The 13903-nt window shown below is 41.0% G+C and overlaps 2 protein-coding genes across 2 annotated transcripts in view; one reads left to right on the top strand and one right to left on the bottom strand.

Annotated features, from left to right (window-relative positions):
* Window positions 1–215: 215 nt before the first annotated feature.
* Window positions 216–11669, top strand: tgfb3 (transforming growth factor, beta 3). Its single transcript, XM_024297979.2, has 7 exons — window positions 216–995; window positions 4762–4925; window positions 6076–6205; window positions 6319–6426; window positions 9845–10004; window positions 10497–10650; window positions 10735–11669. Exons 1-7 carry the CDS (start codon window positions 650–652, stop codon window positions 10891–10893), a joined length of 1221 nt encoding a protein of 406 aa, XP_024153747.1. The 5' UTR covers window positions 216–649; the 3' UTR covers window positions 10894–11669.
* Window positions 11670–11725: 56 nt separating this feature from the next.
* ttll5 (tubulin tyrosine ligase-like family, member 5) overlaps window positions 11726–13903 on the bottom strand; it is a 56225-nt gene continuing 54047 nt past the window's right edge. The window contains exon 32 of the mRNA XM_024267418.1: window positions 11726–12827. Coding sequence (XP_024123186.1) covers window positions 12781–12827 — 47 coding nt within the window. The 3' untranslated portion in view covers window positions 11726–12780. The remainder of the gene's footprint in view (window positions 12828–13903) is intronic.

Below are 13903 nucleotides of genomic sequence, written 5' to 3'. Positions count from 1 at the left end.
TGGCTAAATCAAGGAAATTAATGATTACGCATTATAAGAAAATATGCACTTTTTAAGGGGGGGGGGGACTAGATTTTCACCCTAAATATGTCAAGGCATATTCAATGGCATCATTTAAGTTGAGATTGCAAGAGCCCCCATTGTTCAAGCACAATATATTGCTGCCCCTCCTTCCAAAAACGTCACAGCTTGTAGCTATAAAGTCCGAGTGAGCGCGCAGAGCGCAGAGTGTGTCTGAGGTCGGACTACAGGGAGATAACACAGCTGCACGGACCCCAGAAAGCGCAAGTGGATGGGGGAAAAAGCCTTGTGGAATAGAGACAAATTGACCACGGCGCAGAGATTAAAATAAAGCTAAAGAGGAGGGATGCTTGAATGACACACGGGGTAATGAAGAGTATGATTGAGAGTTTTGATGGAGAATTGAGAATATTTTCCAGAATGGTACGGATTTGCGCCCAAGTAATTGCCCATTTTGCAAAGATGACATAGCGCATGAGAAAATGGGATTTCTTCAGGAACAGAACTCACTCACGACTTGAATTTAATATATATATATTAAAAGGGATTCAATAACAATTGGAATTAGATTTTTTTTTTGCATCTTTTTATCTCTACGTTTACTTGATCAGTTGTGAGTGAATGCAACATGAATCTGGGCAAAGCTCTCCTGTTTTTCCTCCTTTGCAACTGTGTCACAATGACTTTCTCACTGTCCACTTGCACCACTGTGGATATCGACAACATCAGGAAAAAGAGGATGGAGGCAGTGCGCGGACAGATTCTGAGTAAACTCCGGATGACCAGTCCGCCTCAGACAGCGGGGCCGACCCAGGTACCCTTTCAGGTTCTGGCCCTTTATAACAGCACCAAGGAGCTCATCGAGGAGCTGGGAAGAGACCGGCAGCAGAGTTGCGGACAGGATAGCACAGAGACTGAGTACTACGCCAAAGAGATTTACAAGTTCAACATGATCAATGTTTCACCTGAAAACAGTGAGTTTTCTCTCTATTCTGAGCCTTTATATAATGATTGAGTGATTATATTTGAGCTGCAAACTGTGGATGTGTCAACAAGTGGTCAAAAACTTAGATATATTCAGATAAAACAAAGGTTTTTATGAGGATGGCACAATTTTACGCACGAGCAGGACGCATGGCGCAAAGAGAGAAAAGCAAAGTAAACAGCCAAATTGGTGTGAGCACCATACATACTTTACTCTAAAGCCATGGGAACTCCAGCCTGACGCATTCCTAAGTGAGGAAAATTCTCAGGCTCTTAGGTGTAGTATTTGTTGCCAACTCTAATACCTCATTTCCATTTTCTAGCTGCGTTCTGTATTTTTCATCCACTCTTAGTCACCTCTTTTTCCCCCCAACTATTTCTTCCGAATAGCTCCCTGTTATGATCTAATTCCCTGCTCCATCCTTATTGGTATTTCCTGTATAAAATATGGCCCATTGATTGTTCCATAAATCAGAAGCTCACAGAGACCAGGGTTCTCCAGAGACGGGCTGTTTTTAAGTGGAGCAGTTGGGCCTGAGCCCACTGGCGGTCAGAGGTCAGAGAGTGTGGCTGCTTTTTAAAAAATCAACAGGTGTTTATGCTGTGCTGTGACACTGAGCAGAACCTCGGCATACAGTAATCCCTGAATCGAATCCATTTCAGGGGTCCCGCAAAGTGCTTCTGACATTCAAAATACACAGCTCCGGGTTTATCCGCTGGTCAGAGGTAGCCAGAGCTCCCAAAACAAACAGAGGTCTATGGAGTGGGATCAGGCATGGCCAGGTGCCCAGGAAACATCATACTGTAGGCCATACTAAAGGTGATAATAAAAGACACGAACCTGATTCATTACTGGCAACACTTTTTGCCCAGCAGCTTATAATCAAGGAAGATATTACTCAGATTAACAGAAGGTTCCAGAAACCCATCGATTAAAGCCTGTCCCTCTCTTTCCATTATGTAATTTTAAGTGGAGCTAGGCATGTAGCAGAATGCAGGAACATAATGTCTCTCACCTTGATAATTTTGCAGTGTGCTTCATTTTCTTTCTTGATGGATATAATGAGTTTTACATGCGCTGCTTTTGGAAGGTTGTTTGGGAATGTGGTCAAGTTTTTTTTTTTGTCTTTTTTTTTGTCTTCAGGAACAGTTAAGAAGTTAAACAGAACCTTTTCTCTCATGCTTTCATGCACCACTTGCTCCAGACTACTATGCTAGACATGACTACAAATGGAAATCAATGCATTTGCCATCCAGCAGCAGACAAAGCTGAATTTAGACATGGCAAGCAGTTTGGAGCTGAGCGTGTCCCGCTACAGAAAGGAGACGGCCGTATATTTGAGCCCGTGGCAGGATACTGACTTGCGAATTGCATCATGCCGTTTCAGTGAAATTTCAAGCCAATCTTTTGACACTGAGGTGAGTTAGTAAAAAATGAGAAGCGGTGCTGAAGACAGCAGGGTTTCTGATATATGGGATAGTAGAAGGGTGATGTCATCTGTACAAACAGAGACGGCGGTCTCTCTTTTTGCTCCCAGAGCAACAGCATCGCTCCAAAAAAACTCCCACGTGCTCATAAGGTTTTGCTTCCTCATACTTGATCATATGGGGAACAAGTTGAGTTTTTTTTCTCACATAATCTCATCTACAGCCCCAGCATAGTCTGAACCTTTTTGTCTTTTTTGCGACATATCGCTCAAGCACCAGATCTTGGATTATAATCGAATCGGGTTGCATCTCTAATATATTTCCAAAAAAATTGTTTTTTTTTTTTTTTTTTTTAGTTTCATAAGGTATAAACTTATGCGTCCATCCCTTATTATTAACTCTCTAGTGCTGTTCAAATCTACAATTCCCAAATCGAGTGCAGTACAAATTTCCCAGAAGTCTTTGTGTAAAACCAGTTTGCATCGATGCTCACTACACTAGCAAAAACAGACCACAATGCATTGTGGTCAAACAGTTTTTGCAATTAAAAACATGTTTAAATGTATTTTTCTTAAATAAACCATCCACTTTTTCATTATATTGTTTTTTTTGTTTTTTTTTTTAGTAGTTAGGGATTTGAGTGGGAATTCGGACCTCTTTTTCCCTTTTGGGGTCACGGGGTTGCCAAGGCCCGACCTAGCTACCCTGGATAGGTCGCCAGCCTGCCATAGGGCCACACATCCATACACAGTCACACACCAGGGCAATTTAGAGAAAAATATCAATATACCCAGCAGGTTTTTGCACTGTGGAGAAAATGGTGATTCCTGTGCATTGCTATGAGGATGCACCTGTGGGTGTGTCAGAGTGGGAGGTGTGGCCTCCATCCCGGGCCATTACACTTTATGGGAAGCTCAAATGTGAAAGTTAACTTCCAAAAAAAAGTTTCCCATAGGATTATTGGCTCAAACTAATTGTATGATGGTTTAAAAAAAATGTATTCAAAGAATATGAACTCATTAAATTATTAAACTGATCAGCCTGGTTGAGAACCTTTGGTTTCTAGCTCATTGTGGGTGGAAGTTTATATGATTCTCCCCAGGACTTTTATTTCTGAACAAATTAGCTGACTTTCCTCCAAGATTTTCCAGCCTCAGTTTGGGTTCAGCGTCCTGACGCCCAGCCTGAAGCCATAACCTAAAAATGGAAGGGGTCAAAAAAAAAAAAAAGATAGAATTTTATTGAATTTTAATTATAATCGCAATCCCCTCCACTCGCCCAACATGGAACAAATTATCTTTCAGACCTTTGGCAAAATAATCTGTAAAGCAAAATCCCCCCCTAAAACCATTGCAGTGGGAAAAAATGAAGTCACCCAAAAGGAAACCAAAGACTTGATTAGAATTTTAAATCTCTCTCCTCCAAGTGGGGGCTTTCCACCTTCTGTGGAGGAGGCTCAGTAGAGGAAAGGGGAGATGCAGATATTGAGGGGAGAAAAAAAGAAACCTTTCAAGGTCCCTCCTTTTTTATTGTGTACAGAAGTGGACAGATATGTGGCTGGGAAGAGACACTAAAACAGTCATGTATAAATAAAGAAAGTTGGAAGACTAAACGGTGATGCACAGCAAGACATTTAATGAGGAGGATGCAGAAAAAGCTCCTTCTTTCCACTGTACAGGAGCAACTTCTAAGTTCTTCTTTGTCCCACGACTGCCTGAGGTGCAAATCGGCTCAAGGTGCAGCGCGCCAATCAGCCACCAGCAAATCTCAGGCTCAGTAATAAAGCTTAACCTTGAGGTAATAAATTAGCCAAGGCTTGGCTGTAAATGACTGTTTCCAGTGGGCTCATAAAAGGTTTGCTATGTGCTTGTTTTTCTCAACGCCGCATGTGCTTTGCCTGTTAAAATAATAAACTCCTCAGCGATATAATGGTATAAAAAAATGCAAGAGGTTTTAAATTTAACAGAAAGCTGTGGAGACTGAATCCTGGCGCGACCAATTACTTTGTTAATTCTGAGTGAAAATCATGCAAATATATGAAGCCAAGCAGACTGTCAGTGACTTTAGTTGGTTTTCCTCTGATTTCAACTCCTGTCTGGATCCTCGGAGCACCTGTTGGGCTCAAACACTGATATGAGGAAGAGGATGAATCATCTTTACTACCACATGGTCCATTTGCTTCTCATTCTGTGACCTCACCCAAGTGCAGATACTTGACGATAATGGCTTCCTTGCGTGGGCTGTAAACGGTTAAACCTTTCAAATAAAGATTTTCTTCGACGGACATATCTGGTTTCTAACTGCTTTTAATCCCTTCCTTATCCGCAGACGACCTCTCCTACTGCCCTAAGGGCATCACCTCCAAGATATTCCGCTTCAACGTGTCACTCATGGAGAAGAACGCCACCAACTTGTTCCGAGCCGAGTTCCGGGCCCTGCGGATCCCCAACTCCAGCGCCAAGAGAAACGAGCAGAGGATTGAGCTCTACCAGGTATGTGGACTGACCGCTCATTTGCACTGTGAGGGGGACAGGGGGGTAGTTATGAGCTCAATTTCTCTCCAAAGGCCTACGTAGGTCAGTGAGAGGGATGAAAACATTTATATTAGGGTGTCCAAGTCCCTCTCTCCTCTTTTCATGTGTTAATCATTATTCCATCTGCTTATAGACCACTGGATTCTACATCAGTTGGTGCTGGAATATGTTGGAAACTCGACATTACCATTCAGCAGATTTCATTTAAGCAGTCAGACTTGTCTGTACATACGTGTGCTTATGGTCATTTCTGAAGCATGCATCTGGTTGGTGTCTGCATACGAGGTGGCAAGAATAGCCTTTTCTCTGGTTCCTCATTAATCTCCCGTGAGAGACTAGGAGTAACGATCAGGTTCCAGCACTTCCTGCCAGGGAGACAAGCGTCTCCGGACTGCATACCGCCTGTGAGGCAAGGCTCTGGCCGGCGCTGAATGCAGACTGTCAGGCCTTCGGGATTGTTTCCAGGGGCCTAGGAGGAGATAGAGGCAGGGTCACCCACCGGTGGGAGTAAATGGAGCCGATCGCGCACCCCCACACTCTTCAGGCTGGAGCTGATTGGCAGACGGGCTGACGCTGGCAAATCCCGCGGCCCCTCGTCCCCACAGGAAGACAGATTAGATGCCGACAGTGTTCAGGAACCTGGTTATCCATAGCACCGCTGCGAGGGCCAAGGACTCAAACCCACCACCCAAACACACTTCTCACCACTGATAAACACCTTTGTCAGGAGAGGTGCTGGGTGCGATAGGACTGTCTGAAACCCTCTTCTGCTTCGCAGTTTTACCGTTTATTTATGGTGTTGACACAAAATCTGTGTCAGATGCTTTCTGAACTCTGGGACGACGAATGCTAGAGGTTTGAGTCAACGTTTGAGCGGCGGAGGTGAAGGACAGCCAGCTTTTCATTGGCAGGAGGGTAACACACAGGCATTAACTTGCAAAATGGGGATATCAACACGGGGAGTCACTTTTTCCATGAAGAGTAGACATTTGGCCCAAGGCATCCTGGAGAGTCTGGCTCAGACAGACAGCCTTGGTTCTGCAAGCGTGTGTGTGTGTGAGAAAATAAAGTTTATGCAGCTGGGTCACATTTTCATCTTTCCGCACAGATCCTGCAAAAAGACGACCCCAAAGCCAAACAGCGCTACATTGGGGGCAAGAACGTCCTGACCAAAGGGACGCCTGAATGGATCTCCTTTGATGTGACGGAGACAGTGAGGGAGTGGCTCATGTACCGACGTGAGTGACAGGCCTCAAAAGTTTCTTTCTTTGCACTAAATTGTGCCCGAAAAGAAGAAATCGAGGTAGGGAAAAAACTGGTTTTGATCATTCTATTCTCCATCTTCCCCCAGAAACCAACCTGGGCCTGGAGATCAGCGTGCACTGTCCCTGCCACACCTTCAGACCCAACGGAGATATCATCGAAAACACCAACGAGGTGCTGGAGGTCAAGTTCAAAGGTAAGACCAAAGGTGATTTCTTCTACCTCTTTTTAGGGGCACCAGTCCTTCTCTTTTTAACTAGAACAGGGCTCCCCAAACCTGTTCTTGTGAGAGTCACTTCACATAACGGTTTGCAGGCTAACAGGAAAAGTGTAACAATCATAGCCTAAACGTAAACATTTATGGTTTCCTACAGAGCCACACATTAAGGCAGCAAATAGTCTATCCTCTCCTGTCAAAGTTCAGACAGCAGAAGGGTGGAATAAAAAGTCTTGTTTTATGTGGCTCTCAATCGGACACATTAAAAACAAAATGTGGAAAAAAATGGGCCAAATGTGGAGGTGGGTCATAGTTTTGGGACCCCTGAACTAGAACAAAACCATTAAACTCAACGAGAAATAAATGTTGTTAATGTGGCTTAAAGGTAATCATTTATAGAGAAATTTATTGAGATGAAAATGTAGAAGAGTGCATGTAGTAGTATTTGTCAGAATGATTGTTTCTACACACGAAAAAAGTTTTATCTCAGAAATCCCACTACAAAAACGAATTCTTAAGAAAGTAAAAAGTTTCAAGAAAAAATTTCTTGCCAGAAAAAAATGATCAAAAAATGTTTTCAAAAGCAAAATCATTTATTTTACTTTCATTTAGTGACTAGAAATATTTTCTTGAAACATTTAAATGAAAAGTTTCAACTTTTCAAGAATTTTTGACCCATTTTCAAAAGGCCTGTTTTTAAAGTGTTAGATTAATTTAAAGAAAAGTGCCTCATTTTAATGAGTTTTGACTAAACGTACACGCAGAAAAAACAGACACCTTAGAAAATTCTTGAATTTCTTTATATAGGCAAAAAAAATCTGTCAAATAGGTAAGAATTTATGTTCTTTCATTATTTTGCTATTAAAAAAACTTTATTGACAACAGAAATTTTCTTGCAAGACAGAAAGCAAGACACATTTCATTGAATTAAGTTTTTTTTGCCTTTTTAAGATTCAGTTTTTGTCATTTTAGGCTCAAACGATAAGAAAAAACAAACTAAAGTGGCACCTCTTTATGTGAAGTGTCTGTGTGTTTATAATAAACTGTATTTTTCTCATAATATTAAAAAATTCAACCCTGTTTCACAGGATCTAGTGTTTCCTTTATTTGGAGGCTTTCTGAAATGTTGCCACAGAATAAGTTGCATTTAATAATACAATATTTTACACAAGTAATCTTTTTAAACATTATATATTTTTAATGTACCTGCAGTGCAAGCTATGCAAAAAGAAATGTCAAGATGCACCATTGTGTCAAAATCTTTTTACATGAATTGCGATTCAATACTGATCAAAGGAATTCATATGAATGCAGTTTTAACTGCTCTGCTACTGTAAACATCTGCAGCAAATCCTTAGAGAGTCATTGTGTTTTCTTCAATCACAAATCATTCACAGCATCGAGAAGAACTTCATTGAAATGGAAACTGGCCTGATCAGTCTGAGCTGCTCATTCTTGTCAAGGCCAAAACAAACTGGAACTCTGGTATTCTGGAAATGTGCTTCATGACGATGCTGGTAAATGATGAAAGGCCCGGAATATTAATGCAATGTTATTTTTAGATTATTTTGCTTCCCTCCCCTTCTATTTCATCTTTTTTTGCTTTGCAGACATTTGTCACGCACCAAAAAGTCGATGGGAAAACACCCAAAAAGCATTTGAGCCCCTCTTTAGAGAATGAGTTTGTTGAGGGTTTGAATACACACTGGAGGTTTTTTGAGATTTCCTTTTAAGTGTTGTCCCGTCTGCACGGTCAGACCGGGGTGGCCAAGTCTGTGTTTGGTCAGGATTAGTCTCCACTTTCATCTATTATTCTCAGAAAGAAAAGAAATGCCCCGCCAGCTCCTTTTCACAATCAAGCGCCACCTAACGACTGTGTTTGTTTAACTTGAGTTTGATTTGTCCAATGTTTAAGATAGCCATCTCTGTTGCTGTTGGAAAATTTTTCTGAGTAGTTTTTAAAGTTTTTTGGACAATTTTATGAAATTGGGGTCCAGACTGTAGATCCCATTAAATTAAGATTTTTTTTCTTTTCAATTTTTTATCTATTTATGCCTTTTAACTAGTACTGCCACAAACGATTATTTTAATAGTCGATTAATCACTGATTATTTTTTCCAATTAGTCGACTAATCGGGTCATGGGCAAACTAGATGTAAAGTACACATCTTAACCATCATTAGCTTTAAACTGACTAAAAACTAGATATATAGCATTACCTACGATAATGTGAATGCTGTAAGCTGAATTTGGCCGCTGAAGATGCTAGTGCTGATAGCTGAAAATGCTGAAATTGATAGCTAAAGACGCTGAAGTTAATAGCTGAAATCGCTGAAGCAAATAGCTGAAAATGCTGAAGCTGATAGCCAGCTAAAATATTAGTTAAACTCCAAACTACCCTCAAAAACTGTAAAAAGCCTAAGTTAGCAAAAACAGCTAGCATGCAACTGAAATATTACTTAAACTCCAAAATAGCCTAAAAAACAAAAACAGCCAAAATTAGCCAAAATAGCTAGCATGGAGCTGAAATATTAACTAAACTCCAAAATAGCCTTAAAAAGAAACTGAAATTAGCCAAAATAGCTAGCATGTAGATGAAATAATAGCTAAACTCCAAAAACCCCAAAAAAACCTTAATAAATGCCAAAATAGTCAAAAAAAAGCTAGCAGAATGCCATTATGACTTACGTTGATCGTGTTAACAATTAAAAAGTTGCCATAAATCAAAGTACATAAACACTTGAACTTCATTGTTAAAGGGTTAATGCAAATATGCATCAACATGAAAGCAAAAAAGCAAGAGATTTTTTTGTTTCCATAGCATCAAGGGTTTAAAAAAACCTAGAAACCTAATCCCCACTTTTTTGGTTTCCGTGGCTTTAGCCTTCATAGACGTTTTTCTCTATTGTTCCCTTTTTATGAGGTTTTAAAAAAACTACAAAGCAAGCACATCATCACTAACTAGGACAGTGGACTTTTTTTTTTAGTTTTTATTAAAGGTTATGGCTTTTGTGTCTAAGACGGAGACACACACACACACACATGCACGGAGCATGGGAATACAATCGATCTGGTATCTCACTTAGCCCTGGGGCCTCTGGGCCTTCAGTCCTGGGAACACTCCTGACTGGCCTGGCCACAAGGAATGTGCTGCAATGGCGCTCAGCCGTTTGGCCCCAAATTAAAGAGGGCCATACGCATTTACCAGCATTTCTCCTGAGATATCAACTGCTTTAGCTATCAGGCACAGATTGGATGAGCAGACATGAAACTGAGAGGAAAGAGAGCTGTGTTAAATATGGAGAGGGATGAAAAGTGAGCCCGCAATGACTGAAGCTGTGCCTGCGGATTAACCTGATGTGAAAAATGACCGAGCTATCTTTAACATTCCCTGCAGGTGTGGAGGCGGAGTACGACGATCCTAGCCGGGGGCCCAAAAAGCAAAAGGAGCAACTGTACCCTCACCTTATCCTCATGATGCTGCCTCCGCACAGGCTGGACGCCCACTCCTCCTCCCGGAGGCGCAAGAGGGCACTTGACACCAATTACTGCTTCAAGTAAGGTCCACTACTTTTGGACTATTGTTCATTGTCTAAAACCTTTTGAAACAAAATCCCCGGCTTAACAGTAGTAGGCATTCCAGGCTCTAAAGGTGAACTTGAGACACCTGGCAGACGCAAAATTGTACTAAAGCACGAAAATTGGGGAGAACATTTTTAATATGAGCTGATGTGAAAATAAAAAAGGTCAAGAATGAAGTGCACACGGGCACAAAATGTGAAGCATGTTCACCCCAGATAGGACAGGCCATGCAAGTCGGGATCTGTCCCAGTGCTGCAAGGGGCAACCTCCTCTCACAGGCTGTCTCCTCAGCTTTCCATCTCCTCCTTCAGGGCAGCAGGCAGTACCAAATTCACCTGGGCTGCTTCCAAGAGGGAAAATAAGGGCACACCTAATAGAGGAATTTCTGAACTTCTCACTCATCTATGAAACCATAGACAACACACGTATAGAAGTAAAAAAGCTGTGCTTTCTCTATTATTTTTCAGCAACTATGAGGAGAACTGCTGCGTACGACCACTATATATTAATTTCCGGAAGGATTTGGGTTGGAAGTGGATCCATCAGCCTGAAGGGTACTATGCTAACTTCTGCTCTGGTCCCTGTCCTTACCTCCGCAGTGCAGACACCACCCACAGCTCGGTGAGGAAAGAGTGCCGCACATCCTCTCAAACTCTTTTGTTAAGACGTGATTCCTCATGCTCCCCTCTTTGTCCATTTCCGCAGCTCCTGAGCCTCTACAACACGCTGAACCCGGAGGCGTCTGCTTCACCCTGCTGCGTTCCTCAGGACTTGGAGCCCCTCACCATCCTGTACTACGTGGGTCGCTCCCCGAAAGTGGAGCAGCTCTCCAACATGGTCGTGAAGTCCTGCAAGTGCAGCTGAAAGTGCAGGGCGTCGAGCCCCGACGAGATAAAGGACGAGACGGCTCGCGGCACTACTCTGAGGCAGGCGGAAAAGTGGGGTACAGTCCTTCCAGACCCGCCCGACTCTCGTGAAACTAAAGTCCACCACTCTGCCCACAATTATTGGCAGCATTTACTAAGACTGATAGGACACCACTTTATCAAGAGTGCTCTAAAACCCCTAAGCATTGCCTTTTGTCATCAGTATTACTGTTTTTTTTATTTTCCTGTGTTTTGAAAAGCCTGTAACTCTCCCAAATAATGGTAATCAAAGCCTGTTTTTTTATGGAAAGAGGAACAATGTTTGTCTTGCTATGACCAATCTGAAGGACCTAAAATAATAATGGCGTCGGGACTGAGGACACAGAAGAAGCTCAGCATGTGTCAAAGATGAGGATGACCGGTTTGCAGAGGACGCATTGAAAAATGTCCCAGCTGGAAGCTGATGCTGTAAACGCCACAGTTCTAGACCGCCTAGGATTTAATGCTGTCAATAATAAATGAATAAATAAAGGACAATAGGAAAAGAAAACATGCTGGAAACCAATATGTCTTTCATTGTAGTATTTTCATGGTTATGTTTACCTCTGTAGCACAACAGGATGTTGATTCCAGGGATTTCATTCAAGTGAAAAGGCCTTTCTGTTGTATGACATGTCTGTCACTAAGTGAACTCCATCACAAACTGTAAATGTTTTTATTACTCTTGGAAACACCCTCTTCTTTTTTTTTTTTTTTTATTAAAAATACAAACGACTGAGTAGCTCTCTGTTCAGTTTTCATTGGATAAAAAACCAAACCTCCCATTTAAATCGTTTTCAAACGTTTATTTCAATTGCTACAAAAGAATCCATTTCCATGCACGTACACGGTAAACACTCACTTTGTAACGGGCGCTGGCTTTAAAGCACTGATTATATATTGTACTCCACCAAAACCACGATAAGTGCAAAAACATAAAGTAAAGGTCTCCAGTTGATCAAATCGTGCATAAAATTCAAGTATTTTGGACACAATAAACACAGATTTGTAAACACACCCTGAGAAAACTCACTATAACGGCCTGCTGGTCTGACTTTAGCTAACATTAAACCTCTGTATTTACATAAAATGATCATTTAAGTTCTGCTTTGAGCTACATACATTTAAAAAATGCATTTTTTTAAGTGCATTGACTAAATTATGTGCATTCAATTTGTTAGACATTTGGTCCATTTGAGAAAACATTTAAAAATAACACACTTTAAAATTCTTAAATATTAAACTCTAGTTATTTACCAATAAACAGATAAAATCCATGAAAGTATCAGAATGATTTGAAAGTACTGCACTCCGATTAGACACAATGACATTTGTTGAAAACACTTCCTCTATTAGCTCTTCCGCATCTTTTCTCTTCTATCAGCTGGGGAGTGCCCTGGATTTGACATGCCTGTGCCTAGGCGCAGAATCAAACACTAAATCCTGCAGTTAAATACCAACAGGGCTTGAAAAACCATCTGCTGAAGGCTATCTGTCAGTAAAATCTTGCTGTGGCATTAGTAGCATGGAGGGAATGGGGGCGGGCAGCTGTTGGGATGTAAACTGATTGTAGCCAAGGGCAATGAAAGGAAGGTGGAGGGGGGGGGAGAGGTGTGCAACAAAATCCCAGCCTGCGTCAAAGCTGGGCATTCCTGAGCTGGCAAAACGACTCGCTCGCATGTCTGCGGCTACGCGAAAGAGAAATTAATAGGACCCTGCTCGATGCTTAGGATACTTTTATCTGTTGTCCTTTCCCAGAATACACTTCTTCTGTGAGATGTGGTTACATGCAGAGACACCTGTCGGGCCTGCAGAGTGGCAGGACGCACCCCGGATCTCTTTCCTGTCATCTGGGAGAAGACTCCTTATCTTGGAGGAGCTTCCGGTAGAGACCTAAGAGACAAAAAAACATAAAGATTATATTTCAAAAAAGGTGTTCACAAAATAGTTGTCTGTTTGGGAAATTGTGGTGCTAAATAACATGTTTATCTCGTTTTATGGCTGAGATAGCTACCAGCTGATCTGCTCAGATATCATGCTTGTTAGTTTTCTTGCATCACAGCTTCTTTGCTTCATCTTATCATCTGGAGTTCAGCCAAGCATCCAGAAGAAAAAAGATATGTTCAGCCGGAGCGGCTGTGTTTGTGCTCCTAAACAGAGTTCCCTTTCATTCTCCCTTCCCAAGCGTGTTTGTTTTGGTGTTAGAGGCCTGGATGAGCTGGAAGCAGAAAACATTTCCCTGACAGCCACCTCTTTTTTTCTTCTGGTCAAAAATAAAGACAATGAAACACAAGCAGGAATCAAACTGCGAATATGAGTAAATTATTTCAATAATTCTAGACACTTTCACTGCAAACTATTTGATCCTTTTAAAAACATTCAAGATATTAGCAAGTTTAAAGTTGTTTTATCTTCTCTTTGCTCTACACCTTTCCAAGGATTTCTCAAAACAGTCGAAAATGTTTTGTCTTGTTAGGAGCTAGGATCTAGAAATAAGGAGATTATTCTTAAAATGAGTCAAAATCCCTTAGCTACATACCCTTAACAAGACAAAAACTTGATTGAAGACTTAAACTTCTTAAAAATTCAATAAATGTTAACTTGCATTCATTGTTATTATTTTGGATAGAAAAAAAATACATTTATCTTCTAAGAATAAGTGCTAGTTTTAGATTTTATGAGCTGTTATAAAAATGGGCCAACAGATCATATGTCATTTCTACTTCTTACACTAGTTTTTGCTACGGTAGAACTAAAAAAATACAAATAATTCGCTTAGAATTAACAAAAAAAAATGTTATTATTGGGCTGTATGACATTCAATTTGAAGAAATTCTAATAGTTAACTTTTGTACCTTATTTTCCTCTTATTTTACTATTTCTGTTAAATAAAAGGAGTTGCTGCATGGACAGGTAATTGTCTACTTTCTAGTGATTTAAATCTTCAGATTAGAGATCTTTTCCTATTT

The sequence above is a fragment of the Oryzias melastigma genome, linkage group LG22 (genome assembly GCF_002922805.2).
Source record: "Oryzias melastigma strain HK-1 linkage group LG22, ASM292280v2, whole genome shotgun sequence".
Lineage (NCBI taxonomy): Eukaryota > Metazoa > Chordata > Actinopteri > Beloniformes > Adrianichthyidae > Oryzias > Oryzias melastigma.
The sequence above is the reverse complement of the archived record's forward strand: the minus strand, read 5'-3'. Positions and strand labels throughout refer to the sequence as shown.